The sequence below is a fragment of the Panthera onca genome, chromosome E3, assembly GCF_046562875.1.
Source record: "Panthera onca isolate mPanOnc1 chromosome E3, mPanOnc1 haplotype 2, whole genome shotgun sequence".
NCBI classification, from domain to species: domain Eukaryota; kingdom Metazoa; phylum Chordata; class Mammalia; order Carnivora; family Felidae; genus Panthera; species Panthera onca.
The window spans coordinates 9,815,265-9,828,809 of NC_138354.1; the positions used below are offsets into that span (position 1 = coordinate 9,815,265).

The 13,545-nt window shown below is 41.3% G+C and overlaps 1 protein-coding gene across 3 annotated transcripts in view; it reads left to right on the forward strand.

Annotated features, from left to right (window-relative positions):
- Positions 1-13,545, forward strand: part of POM121C (POM121 transmembrane nucleoporin C) — a 53,102-nt gene that overhangs the window by 26,600 nt on the left and 12,957 nt on the right. For 2 of the 3 annotated variants that reach the window (XM_078439937.2, XM_078439936.2), the window contains 4 exons: positions 1,577-1,792; positions 2,322-2,480; positions 4,360-4,440; positions 5,934-6,105. In XM_078439937.2, the coding sequence (XP_078296063.2) occupies positions 1,728-1,792; positions 2,322-2,480; positions 4,360-4,440; positions 5,934-6,105 (477 nt within the window). In that variant the 5' untranslated portion in view covers positions 1,577-1,727. Of the gene's footprint in view, positions 1-22; positions 654-1,576; positions 1,793-2,321; positions 2,481-4,359; positions 4,441-5,933; positions 6,106-13,545 lie in introns of those variants that run through there. The other variant, XM_078439935.2, reaches the window with a different exon arrangement.

The window sequence follows — 13,545 nt, forward strand, 5'->3', positions numbered from 1 at the left end:
ACGCAGCCGGCGCGCGATGACGCGGCGCGCGGCGCGGTGCACGCTGGGATATTTAAGTCTTCTCCGCGGCGCGGAGCCGCGATGTCTCCGGCGGCTGCGGCGGCTGGCGGAGGCGAGCGGCGGCGGCCGATAGCGAGCGCCAGGGACGGCCGGGGCCGGAGCGGGGGCTGCGGTGGGTCGGCCGGGGCGGCGCTCCTTGGCTTGTCGCTGTTCGGCCTCGTGCTGTACCTGGTGCCGGCGGCGGCGGCGCTGGCCTGGCTGGCCGTGGGGGCCACCGCGGCCTGGTGGGGACTGAGCCGCGAGCCCCGAGGTTCGCGCGCCCTCTCCTCGTTCGTTCGGAGCGCGCAGCGTCAGCGAGCACTGCACGCTTCGCCTCCGGCCAAGTCGGCGGTGAACGGAAGTCTCCTAGAGCCGCGGAGCCCGCTCGAAGGACCCGACCCGGCCGAACTGCTCCTCATGGGCAGTTACCTGGGCAAGCCCGGCCCCCCGCAGCCTGTCCCCGCCCCGGAGGCCAGGGACCTGCTGGAGAGGCCTGGCCGCCGCTGCGCGTCCGCGCGCGCCGCGTCGCCAGCGCACTCGGCGCATCGCGCTCACCACATTCACCCTTCTCTCCCCACTCCTCTTCTCCGACCCTCGAGGAGGCCTTCCCACCGGTAAGATACGCTCACCTTCCCCAGACCCTCCTCTTTGTCGACCAGCTTTGAATGGAGGGCTTAACTTTTAAATCCGATTTTCTTTTTCGTTAAGTCAAAGTGGATTCTGTGTCGCTTTGTCCTCTTTAAACACCTTGGTGTGTGTCAACCGCCTCCTGCCCTCCTCGAACCTTTGGGATGAGATGTGATGGCAGAGCTGTTTCCTTCCTTACAGTTTTTAAAACTTAATTTTCATACGGCATGGATTCAGCAGGATACTTAATAAGCTACTAAAATATCCCACTTTTGGTGAAAATATCTTGTTCTTTCAAGAATAGTTTAGATCGTATATTTTGTTACATTTTTTCCTTTCGACCAGTAGGAGAAGTACATCAAAGCGGTGTTCCCAGGAGACCCCTCTTTGATAAAATTTGATGATAAATATCAAAGAGGCATTTCCGTTTAGTCCCAATAGCTGAGTGACACAAGGAAATCCAAAACTTTGGTGAAAATATTAGATTATGGATAAACACAAGTAGTTGAAGGATCAACTTTAGGTAGTAAAAATGTTTGACTTTGGGTGTATATTACTTATGACTCAGCATAAAAAACTGAAATGCTTTGAGAATTCTTCAAAAGTGCCGCCTGGCGTGCCCTAACATGCACTTTCCTTCCATTGTAGTTTTCCTTGTGTGGGCAGGGTTTTCAATTTCCCTCTCAAAATTGTTGAAATCCATTGTAGGGACAGCTGTTCAACAGCTGCCACTTGCCACCCTTAGATGGAATGGGGGAACGTTGCCATAAAAATGCTGTTTTGTGTGGCTCAAAAAGCGGTCTGAGCTCTCTGGAAAATAACCGAACCCACGTGATGCTTTAGGAGTCTACGTTTTCTGCCATTCTTTTAAGCTTCTTTGATTCTATAGTGTGTCTCCCATTCTCCATAGGGATTGTGGGACTTTATCAAACCGGTTTGTCATAACACCTCGAAGACGATACCCAATCCAGCAGGCCCAATATTCCCTTCTGGGGGTACTTCCTACAGTGTGCTGGAATGGTTATCACAAGAAGACTGTGCTATCTGCTCGTAATTCCAAAATGGTGTGCAGCCCAGTGACAGTGAGGATTGCTCCTCCAGATAGTAAATTGGCTCGTTCGCCAATGTGAGTATTACTGCTGGCAGAATGAACTCCGATTTATTTCCACTTATTCTTCTATAGCTACTCCTCTGACAAAACAAATGTAAAGCATAAAAGGGAAGAAACTGCTTATTTGAATGAGAAATCCCTAAATCTGGTCCTTGAACAGTTTTTTATGTTTGTTTTGTTTTGGCCTTAGGCTGTAGCTTTAATTGCTAGGGGCAGTTTCTATCAGTGTATACGTTTGCTTATCAGTTAGCTTCTGATTTTCAGCGGCTGAAGTCTGTGCTGTATGGCATGATTATTTATTTTTTTAACGTTCATTTATTTTTTAAAGAGAGTGAATGTGGGGGGGGTGCAGAGAGAGACAGGGACAGAGGATCTGAAGCAGGCTATGTGCTGACAGCAGAGACCTCGATGTGTAGGGCTCAAGCCCACGAACCGTGAGATCATGCCCTGAGCCAAGACAGAAGCTTAACCAACTGAGCCACTCTACTGTCCCTGACATGGTTATTAAAATGTGTTGATGCTAGAATATTATCTTTCCTTACAGACCAGAGCAGATAATCAACTCCACACTGTCCTCACCATCAAATAATGCCCCAGACCCATGTGCAAAGGAAACTGTACTGAGTGCCCTCAAGGAGAGAAAGAAAAGGACGGTGGAGGAAGAAGACCAAATATTTTTTGATAGCCAGGAAAATAAAAGAAGGTAACCAGCCCAGCAGAGTATTAAACAGGCCTCCCACATGGACTCCTGTGATTTGTTGAAATACAGATCATTGCCAAAAAGATACAAAGGCCAACTCCAGTTTGTGAGCTTTATATTTATAGTAGGCTTCTTTGGCTTCCGTGGAAGAGCTTGGTAACAAGGGCTTTAATGTTCTTAGTTTTCTAAGATACAAGTTAAACTTTATAATTTACCTTTTCCATAAGTGCCAGAGATAAGCTGACAGCTGTTAGCCATGTTAGCCTCATACTTTTGATACAAATGTGCTGAATCTTATTTTTTAGAGAGAATGCTAACAATCTTTCCCTCACCAGCTTGTGTTGTTCAGTTATTTGGGTAACCCCCATTTCAAGTGTCTTACTTGTGCTGAAGAAACGTTTAGCAAAGAAAGGTGAAGACTGGAATATGGCAGATTTATCAGTAATGAGAGTAAAACCAATTTCATTGTTTGATTTCTGATATCTTAATGAAAATGGAATAAACAGTCTGTCTCCTGAGTGTGGAAAGAGTAGAGGCTGAAGTCACTAGTTAGGATGCCGAACTGCTTATGGCTTTCCAAGAATCAGTTCAGGATTCCAGTCTTTTGTTTTTTGTTTTTTGTTTTTTTTCCAACGTTTTTTATTTACTTTTGGGACAGAGAGAGACAGAGCATGAACGGGGGAGGGGCAGAGAGAGAGGGAGACACAGAATCGGAAACAGGCTCCAGGCTCCGAGCCATCAGCCCAGAGCCCGACGCGGGGCTCGAACTCACGGACCGCGAGATCGTGACCTGGCTGAAGTCGGACGCTCAACCGACTGCGCCACCCAGGCGCCCCTCCAGTCTTTTGATTCAACAGATTGAGCACCTTCTTTTTGCCAGGGCCTACTCCAGGTACTGTGGATAGGGCAGCGAGCAAGATGGAGTTCCCATGGGACTTGGATAAGAAGATGAGGAATTCTAGATTGTGTCTAGAGGTTAAAAAAAGAAAAAAGAAACAACAGGGTGGATCTAACAGACTAATTAGAAGGGGGGGGGGTTCTTTATATTAGACAAGGAAGCACTCTGAGGAGACAGTGGACCCCATACTTGTTAAATATATTGTTTCTATTACCTAGACTAGATTTTTCATCTCCTACAAGTTCAAAGATGGCCATCTTTGATACTGCCAGTGGAAAATTAGGTAGGGAAATATTAATAAGTGGAAGTGTTTTATGTGATGTGGGAAGATCTGATGGTGGAGAGATGATTTACAAGTGAGCACTTTGAACTAATGTTAGCTAGCTAAGCAGGGGTGGCGAGTGGGGGTTGGAGGCAGGAGAAGGACTCTTTTTTTATATTCCCAGTAGGTCTCCCTTGTTCTCCAGTTAGAATTTTTCTTCACCCCATGAGCCTATATAACTGAAGACCCTGTTATCTTTCTCACACTTGGAGTAAGCGGTGATTATGGGCACCATGCATAGGTCCTTCTTATGTGTGTTATATGACATTTTTCCCTAACGGATTTGCCATATTAACCTTTAGAACACTATGGGATGTGTGGGTTGGTCCCTAAAGTGTTCATTGGTTTTTTGGTTTTAATCTGTGGATGGTAGAGTATCAAATTTGTGATTGTAAAACTTTGGAGAGAAGTTAGCAATTAATTGATACACCTTAATAAGGTCAAAAGGTCTTGAAGCATGTTTATACTTCCCTTGGTATGAGGACAATCTTAGAATAAATTTACCTTTCAGAATCTTTAGGATTTGAAGCAACTTTTCCTTATCTAGCGTGGAACTTATATGCCATGGAAATAGTATAAGGTTCCAGGAATATGAGGAGATACTCTAAGAAAAAAAAAAAGCAGTCATTTCATTTAATTGAGGGTTTTTTGATTTGTCACAGGCGCCATGATAGCAGTGGGAGTGGACATTCGGCATTTGAGCCCCTGGTGGCTAATGGAGTTCCTGCTGCTTTTGTGCCTAAGTAAGTGAGACTCTTATCTGAATGAGATAGACTGTTGGGGAAAGGGAACCCTCAGAGCTGTTTTCCTGTAGATTTTACTCTGTGCTTTTTTGTGATGCTTTATTAATTCAGGTTCAAATCTTTGAAATTGGAGAGGAACATTTTGAGTAATGTGCCACAGTATCATCTAATTTCTTCTAATATTTTTTCATTACTATGGATAAAATATGGTAAGGCTAAGAGTTTGTAAATGTATTTAACCACATATGTAAACAGGTTTGTGCAATGGATAAAATGCAACAGTGTGACATTTAAGATAAATGTTAAGTTTGTACGTGTGAGTTGAAGTATATTTAAGGAAGAATTGGATAGGAGGGAAAGTGGCTTAGAAATTGGTGAGGTACTTGGGGTGACTTACATGCTTATTGAGTTAGTAGTATGATAAGGCTGTCAGAAGAGCGGATGTGCTCCTAGTCTGTACTGATAAAAGAACAAAGACTAGCATGGAGCAGGTGAGAGGCAGTCCTGCTTCCCTTAATTCTGTTCAGATCATCCATGCAATGCTGTGCTTGCTTCGATGCCCTACACGGTAAGAGAAGATAAACACAACCTGACATTCATTCCACGTGAAGCAATTATAAGATGTTAAGGGGTGGTGGTGGCACATGAGTGGGTTTTAAAGGTACAAAGTACTAACCCAAAGGAGAAAAAATCTCAAGGAGAATAAGTAAATGAGGGAGGGGAGGCTAATGGTCTTCAAGAACCTCAAGGACAGTCGCATGGAAAAAAAAGAAGGAAAACAGTCGCTTGGTTTGGCTCCAGATGGGATTCCCCTGGTGAAATAGGTGGACCTTAGGGGAAATACATTTCCTCCATCCAGTGTAAGAGTGGCTAACAGTCATCACTCTAGGAGATCGTGAGTTGTCTACATTGTAACAAAGGTTGGATGACTATTCTACAAGAAAGATGTTTAGAGAATTTTTGTTTCAGCTGGAAGCTTAGAAAAATTGGTTGGTTCCTCTTAACTCTGATTTTTTTTTAATAGCTTTGTTGAAGTATAATTGACATTTATAATAAACTGTGCCTGTCTAAAGTGTACAGTTTGATAAGTTCTGACATGTATACACCTGCTAAACCATTGCCACAATCGAGGTAATAAACATAACCGTCACCTTCACAAGTTTCCCCGTGCCCCTTAGTAGCACCTCTCTCCAGTCCTGCCTCTATCCCCAGGCATCCACTGATCTGCTTTTTGTCACTGTAGATTAGGGTGCATTTTCTAAAATTTTTTTTTTTTTTTAATTTTATTTAAGTGGAATCCTACATTTCACTTTTTGAATATTTGGCTTTCCCTTCCTGCCTTTGTCAGAGATACTTAGCTGAAGTGGTGACAGTAATATTAAGAGCTTTATCCTTTTTTATTAAGTTTATTTAAGAAACATTTTATAGCCACGGATGAAAGCCTTCAAAGAATGTTGCCTTGTGCACCTCACTGTCCTTTTCTCTTGTATTAGGCCTGGCTCTCTGAAAAGAGGTCTCAATTGCCAGAGCTCAGATGACCACTTGAATAAGAGATCCCGCACCTCTTCCATGAGCTCCTTGACAAGCACGTACACAGGTGGCATCCCTAGCTCCAGCCGCAATGCCATTACCAGTTCTTACAGTTCTTCTCGAGGTTTCTCTCAGGTACGTTCATCCTGTGCTATGGGAGAAATGCGTTCCAAGCATTAATTAGTTGATTAGCCAGTGTTTACTAGGCACCTTCTGTTTGTCAGATATTGGGGTTACCTCTGAGCTAAACAGAAGATACAAACCCTTGAACGGTAACGGTAGACCCAGGGATGGACTAGAAAGCCCAGAAAGCAAACCAGGGCATGTGGCACAAAACAGCCAGTATTGCAGATAAATAGACTAAAGGATGAAGAATTCCATAAATGATACTAATTTAATTGAAAAGGTAGATTCAATCCCGATTGCACTGGGTCTTAGAAAAGAAATTCACCCTACTGTCATTGAGAATTTAGTGAAAGTTTTTAAAATATTGTCATTAAAAAAATTTCTTTTTTAGAAAAATTTGCAATTCTTTCTTAGTAAGAGGAAGTAGTGTGGCCTAGGGAACAGAGCAAGCTTTGCTACCAGACAGACTTGCGTTCAAATCTTGACTCTTGACTCTTAGTACCTATAGGGGCTTGGGCGGGTAAGTCACTTAAACCTTTCTCATCTCCAAAAGATTATTACAAAGATTGAGGGCAATGCTTGGAAAATGCCCATCACAGTGCCTGTCAGTAGTGGACACCCTATATATAGTAGCTAGAAAACAAATAAGGCATGTGTGAAAGATTTTTGAGAGGAGACCGTTTTTGAGATAAGATAATCCAGAAGGTTCTTAGGGTAATACAAATGAAAGATGAAGGCCTAAGCCAGAGCAGCCGTGGGAATATAAAGAATATTAAATAGTAACCTTTACCTGGAGCACTTACTCTGTGATAGGCCCTGTGCTAAGCACTTTACGTAACTTTCCTCACGTAATCATCACAACGCGCAGATTTAGGATAATTCTTAAGGGCCCTAGGATTTTCAGAACGGTCAGTGAGCACTGGCTTCAACTTGAAGTCACCAGCTGCGTTTGCCCGTGACAAGAGAGTCGGCCTGTCCTTTGAAGCTTTGAAGCCAGGCACCGACTTTATAGTTACAGAAGTCCTGGATGGCCTCTTCCAACGTAAGGCTCTCTGTACTGAAAATCTGTTGATTGGTGGAGCCGCCTTCATTAATGACCTTAGCTGGATCTTCTGGATAACTTTGCTGCAGCTTCTCCATCAGCACTTGCTGCTTTGCCTTGTTGTGCAGACGGCTTCTTCCCTTAAACCTCATTGAGTTGGCCTTTGCTGGCTTCAGACTTCGCTTCAGCTTCCTCACCTCTAAGCCTTCGTTGAATTGAGCTGGGTCTTGCTCTGGATGAGGCTTTGGCTTAAGGGAATGTTGTGGCTGGTTTGGTCTTCTGTCCAGCCCACTGAGACTTCCTCCCTCTCAGCAATAAGGCCTCCTCACTTTATCATTTGTGTGTTCCTTAGGGTAGCACTGCTGATTTCTTCAATACCTTTTCCTTTGCGTTCACACCTTGGTTATTGGGTACGAGAAGCCTAGCTTTCAGTGTCTCGGCTCTTGACCTGTCTTTCTCGCTCAGCTTGATCATTTGTAGCTTTTGCTTGAAAGTCAGACATGCGACTCTTCCTTTCACTTGGACACTTAGAGGCCATTGTAGGCTTGTTCTTGGTGTGATTTCCGTACTTTTGTATCTCGGCAAATAGGGAGGCCCGAGGAAAGGGGGAGAGAGGGTGGGGGAAGTGCCAGTTGGTGGAACAGGACACATGCATTTACCAGTTCAGTTTGCCACCTTGCACGGGTATGGGTTGTGATGTTCTAAGACAGTTACAGTTACAGTAAGAGTATTGAGGATCACTGATCACAGGTCATTATAACACATAGAATGATGATAAAGAGTTGGAAATATTGTAAGACTTACAAAATGTGAGACAGAGACATGAAGTGAGCACATGCTGTTGGGGAAATGGCAGCAATAGACTTGCTTAAAGCAAGAGTTGCCACAAACCTTCAAGTTTGTGAAAAATAGTATTTTTTTAAAGTTTATTTATTTTGAGAGTGAGACAGCGTGAGAGGGGGAGGGGCAGAGAGAGAAACTCCCAAGCAGACTCCACACAGGTGCTCTTACCCCAGTAGTTTTTGATAAATAACTTGTCCTTTTTAACTTTAAAAAAAAAAAAAAAAAAAAAAAAAAAAAAAAATCCTTTGTGTACATTTCCAACTCAAACTGAAGTCTCTTTGTTCAGACAGCCTTGGTTTTTTTGAATTGGAAATGATATTTGTAGGTACAGTCTCTAGGACCATTAAGGTATGCGTACCCTTTAGAAAGAGGACGCTCAATCGTTAGTTTGTACTGATATTTCAAATTCAGATTTAGGATTACAGAACTTTTTACATAATTTCTTTGATTTTATATTTTTATGTATTCTTATACAAAAAATGTCACTTCATAATTACTTATTTGATGGGTCCCTAGTACACACGATTTCAAAATAATGATGTCAGTGCCATTACAAACAATAAGACAAACCAGCTTAAGAATTATTTGTGACTCATTTTGTTGTTAGTGTATATCCTTGTATGGGTACTGGGGAATATACAATCAAAATACGTGTTATAAAGTAATGTGAATTCAGTGTTCTCATTTACACCACCAACTTGATATACGGTAAGGTTTATTCAGTGTATTTTAATGTTTTAGGGATTTCTTTTATTTTTGAATATAGTTTGCTTTTAATTATGTAAAATAAAATACTTAAATCGTCCAAAGGACGTTCGGACGTTCTTTATCAAATACGATAAAGCAAAATACACTCAGAAGTCCGGTTGCCACCTCTTTCTACTCCATGTTGTTCCCTTCCTGTTTTATTACTTTTTGATCGTCCTTCCACTGTTTTTTTTGTTTCCCCTCAAAACCATATGCAAATCCATGTCTATCTGTAAAGCCCACCTTCTAACCTTTGAGGCAGTGATAGGTGCAAGTTTGAGCCTTGCTTCGTCTTTCCCTCTACACCTGCATAGTCACTCTTTCCCTTTGGTGACAAACATTGGGTTGTTTCCATCTAATGCTGGGACAGATGGTGCTGTAGGTAATGCTCTAGTTCATGTGTCATTTCACACTTTGGCCTTTACACTTCTAGGATAGCTTCCCCAGAATATAGATTTCCAGGCCAAAGGTTAAATGCATGTGTAGTTTTGCTAGATATTGTTAACTTCCCCTTCTTAGAGTATGTACCATTTAGCATTCCCATCGGCATCGTATGAGTCACCATTTTTCCATAGTAATCAATAGATGAAGGTTGTCATAGCTTTGGATTTTTACCAGTTAGGTGAGGAGTAGTATTTGTGTCTCTTATGAGTGAGTTTGGGCGGATTTTCCTATATTGGAGAAACAGGATTTAAATGTAAAATAAAAGCCATGAAAGTATTTGTGAAAACGGTCTTCTTGTGCAATGCTGGTGGGAGTGTCAATTCATACAGTTCTCTAGAGGGCAGTGTGGCAGGTAATTACCAATATTAGAGATGCAGGTGCCCTTGGTCCAGCAGCCTTGCTTTTCGGAATTAATTCTACATATACACTGGAAAACATATACAAGGATGTTGATTGTAGCATTTTAATAGCAGAATCTTGGAAACAATGTAAATGTGCCTTTGGGTGGGGGGGGGGGGGTTGAATGACAGTTTTTCCATAAGTTGAAATACTATGTAACTATCCAAAAGAATAAGGTACCTTAATAGGCGCTGATGTGAATGATCTAAAAGATACATGACAAAAGCAAGGTGCAGAACTGTGTCTATAGTATCCTCTGTTGTTTGTGCTGCTGGTTTCTTTAATCTTTTAAAGTGCATAGAATAATTCTGACAGATTTCATTAAAAACTGGGAATAACTATTGCTGTAGGAGGGAAACTTTTTACTGTGTACTCTTTTTGTTGGAATTTGTGATACCTGCTGCAAGTAGTACATTTCCTGGTTTCAAAAAGGTTTTAAGTAAAATAAAATTCCCCTGCCCTGGGTGTCCCAGGCTCTGTCCCATAGTACCTGTTAACATTCGTGCTATATGCAAACACAGATAATACACAGAATTACTGGTCTGTGTTACACAAATGGGATCATCACGTGTGCTTTTTTGAAAAACATCCTTTTTTATCATATATTGCATAGCATTCTGTGTCATATCCATGTTGAAAATATTTTTTTTAAATCAGAGTCTAATGTAGAAAAACAAGTATTGTAAGTGTTTAGCTCCATGTAACCACCACCCAGGTCAAGTAATAAGTCATTTTCTTTTTATTTTTTTAACTTCGTTATTTTGAAAGAGCGAGAGCACAAGTTGGGGAGGGGCAGCGAGAGGGAGAGACAGAATCCCAAGCAGGCTCTTTGCCATCAGTGCAGAGCCTGACGCCAGGCTCGAACTCCAGAACCGTGAGATCATATCCTGAGCAGAGATCAAGAGTCAGACGCTTAACCACCTGAGCCACCCAGGTGCCCCAATAAATTTTCAACGCCCAGAAGCCCCTCTCGTACTCATTCCTTCCTTCTTGAATATTAGCACCATATAATTTTCCCTGTTTTAAAACCTGATATATATTGGGGCGCCTGGGTGGCGCAGTCGGTTAAGCGTCCGACTTCAGCCAGGTCACGATCTCGCGGTCCGTGAGTTCGAGCCCCGCGTCAGGCTCTGGGCTGATGGCTCGGAGCCTGGAGCCTGTTTCCGATTCTGTGTCTCCCTCTCTCTCTGCCCCTCCCCCGTTCATGCTCTGTCTCTCTCTGTCCCAAAAATAAAAAAAAAAATAAATAAAAAAAAAAAAAATAAATAAATAAATAAAACCTGATATATAAATGGAGACCAGAATATGTTTTCTTTGGTATTTGGCTTCTTTCACTCACCATTTTCTTTGCGAGATGCATCCATGTTGTTGCATGTAGCAACAAGTCTTTCATTTTCTTGCTGTGTTCATTTTTGTTATATGAATATACCACAATTTTTTCCTCCTCTTGTTGGGACATTGGGTTTCCAGTTTGGAGCTGTTATGCATATTAAATCTTTTGGTGCACGTATATAAAGTATGTGTAATTCTCAGTTTTAGTAGATTGTATTGAACTGTTTTAAAGTTATGTTTCAGGGTGCCTGGGTGGCTCAATCGGTTAAGTGTCTGACTTCAGCTCAGGTCATGATCTCACGGTTCGTGGGTTAGAGCCCCGCATTGGGCTCTGTGCTGACAGCTCAGAGCCTGGAGCCTGCTTTGGATTCTGTCTCCCTCCCTCTCTGCCCACCCCCTCTTGAGCTCCGTCTCTCTCCCTCCCTCCCTCCCTCCCTCCCTCTCTCTCTCTCTCTCTCTCTCAAAAATGAATAAATGTTAAAACAAAAATTTTTTAAATGAATAAATAAAAATTAAGTTTTGTTTCAAGGGTGCCTGGCTGGCTCAGTTAAACTGACTTTGGCTCAGATCATGATCTCACAGTTAATGAGTTCAAGCCCTGCATTGGGCAATAAACTTTTAAAAATATATATATAAATAAATAAATAGATGAAGGGAAGAAGGAAGGACGTTATGTTTCCGTTGATACTCCTACCCTTACCAGTGCAGTATGAGATTTTGTTCCTGTGGTTACACAGCCTCACTGACACTTGGTGTTACCAGTCTTTAATTACCCATTCCAGTGGGTGTGAAATAGTATTTCATTGTGGTTGTAATTTCCTAATTGTAATTTGTGGTTATAATTGTAATTGCTGATTGCTAATGAAATAGAGGTATGAACTGTTCATTGGCCATTCATACTTCCTTTTTTATGAAGTACCTATTCAGGTTTCTTGGCTTTCTTCTATTTAGTTGTCTTTTTTTTACTGATTTATATACATTCTTCATATATTCTAGATGCAAGCTCTCTGAATTCTATGTATTGCAACAAATCACTGTCCTATTCTGTGTCTCACCACTTGGGTTTCTTCAGATTTACTCTTATGGTTAATGTATTGTGTGCGCTGTTTAGGAACTTTTTGTCTACCTGAAGTCATGGTGGTGTTATGCTACCTTCTAGAAGCGTTATTATTTTTCTTCTCACATTGGGATCTATAATCCACCTGAAGTTGATTTTTGTATATGATGCGAGGTACGGATCAAAATTAGTGTCTTTCCACATAAATATCCATTCGACTTAGCAACATTTATTGAAAGGATGGATCACCCTTTCCCTCTTGCGCTGTGGCACTGCCTTTGTTATGATTTAAGTGTCCATAGATATATGTGGATCCATATCTAGATTCTGTTCTGTTGGTCTGTTTTTCTGCCCTGTACCTGTCTTCTTTTCTACGCTGTGCCACACAGTCTTTTAGTTTTGGTGTGTAGTAGAATAAGTCATCCAACTTTCTCATTTCTTTCATTCCTCTTCAGAATTGTCTTCGATCTTGACCCTTTGCGTTTTTCTGTAAGTTTAGAATTAGCTTGTTGATTTCCACCTAAATAAAGACCACTTGCTGAGATGTTAAGATTGCCTTTAATCTGCCAGTTATTTTGGAGAGAAATGACCTTTTTACAGTGTTGAATCTTCCAGTCCATGAACATGGTATATCCTTCATTTACATCTTTAACTTCACCATGTAGTTGTTCTACGTATTAAACTTATTCCTAGATATATGTTTTTGATGCTACTATAATGGTGTATTAAAATCTGTTGCTGATGTATAGAAATACAACTGATTATTGTATTCAGGAAATTTGCTAAATCCCATAAGCATCTATATATTCTTTAGGACTTTTGTGTGTGCATCACGTTGCCTACGATAATGACAGCTTTTTTTCTCCCTTTGCAGTCCTTCTGTTGTTTGCTTATGCCTTAGTGCATTTGGTTAAGACCTGAAGTACAACGTTGAATAGAAGTGATAGCAAACATCCTTGTCTTTCCTGATCTCAAAGGGAGTGCTTTCCACATTTCCTGTTACATGTGCTGTTTAATACAGGTATTTTGTAGATAGATACTCCTTATTGGATTAAGGAAGTTCCTTTTTCAAGGTTATGTATCAATGAATTTTAGAAGTCACTCTATTTTATGTTTTCCTTTTTCTTTAATTTCTGCCCTTATAGATATGACTTCTTTTTTTTTCTTTTTCCTTTTTTTTTCTTTTTTCATGTTTGATTTGTTGGGATTTCTTTCTGGCTTTTTAATCCGGATTCTTAGATCACTGGGGTTTTTCCATTGTTTTCCCTTTTCTAATATATGTATTTAAGGTTACACAGTTCCTGCAAACTTAACCGTAGCTGCATTTCCACAGCTTTGTAATAGAAGAATTTTTCATATTCATTCTTCGATTCATGGGTTACTTAGAAATTCATTGCTTAATTTCAAAACCATTAATTCCTTGTCCTCTTTGTTACTGGTTTTTAGCTAAATTCCATTAGCTCACAGGATATACTCCTCTGTCCGTTCTTGTTTTGAGATTTGCTCTGTGCCTGAGTACATGTTTAGTTTTGGTAAGTGTTCCAACTTCACTTGAAAAGAAATTTTATGAAGTGCTCGTTTACAG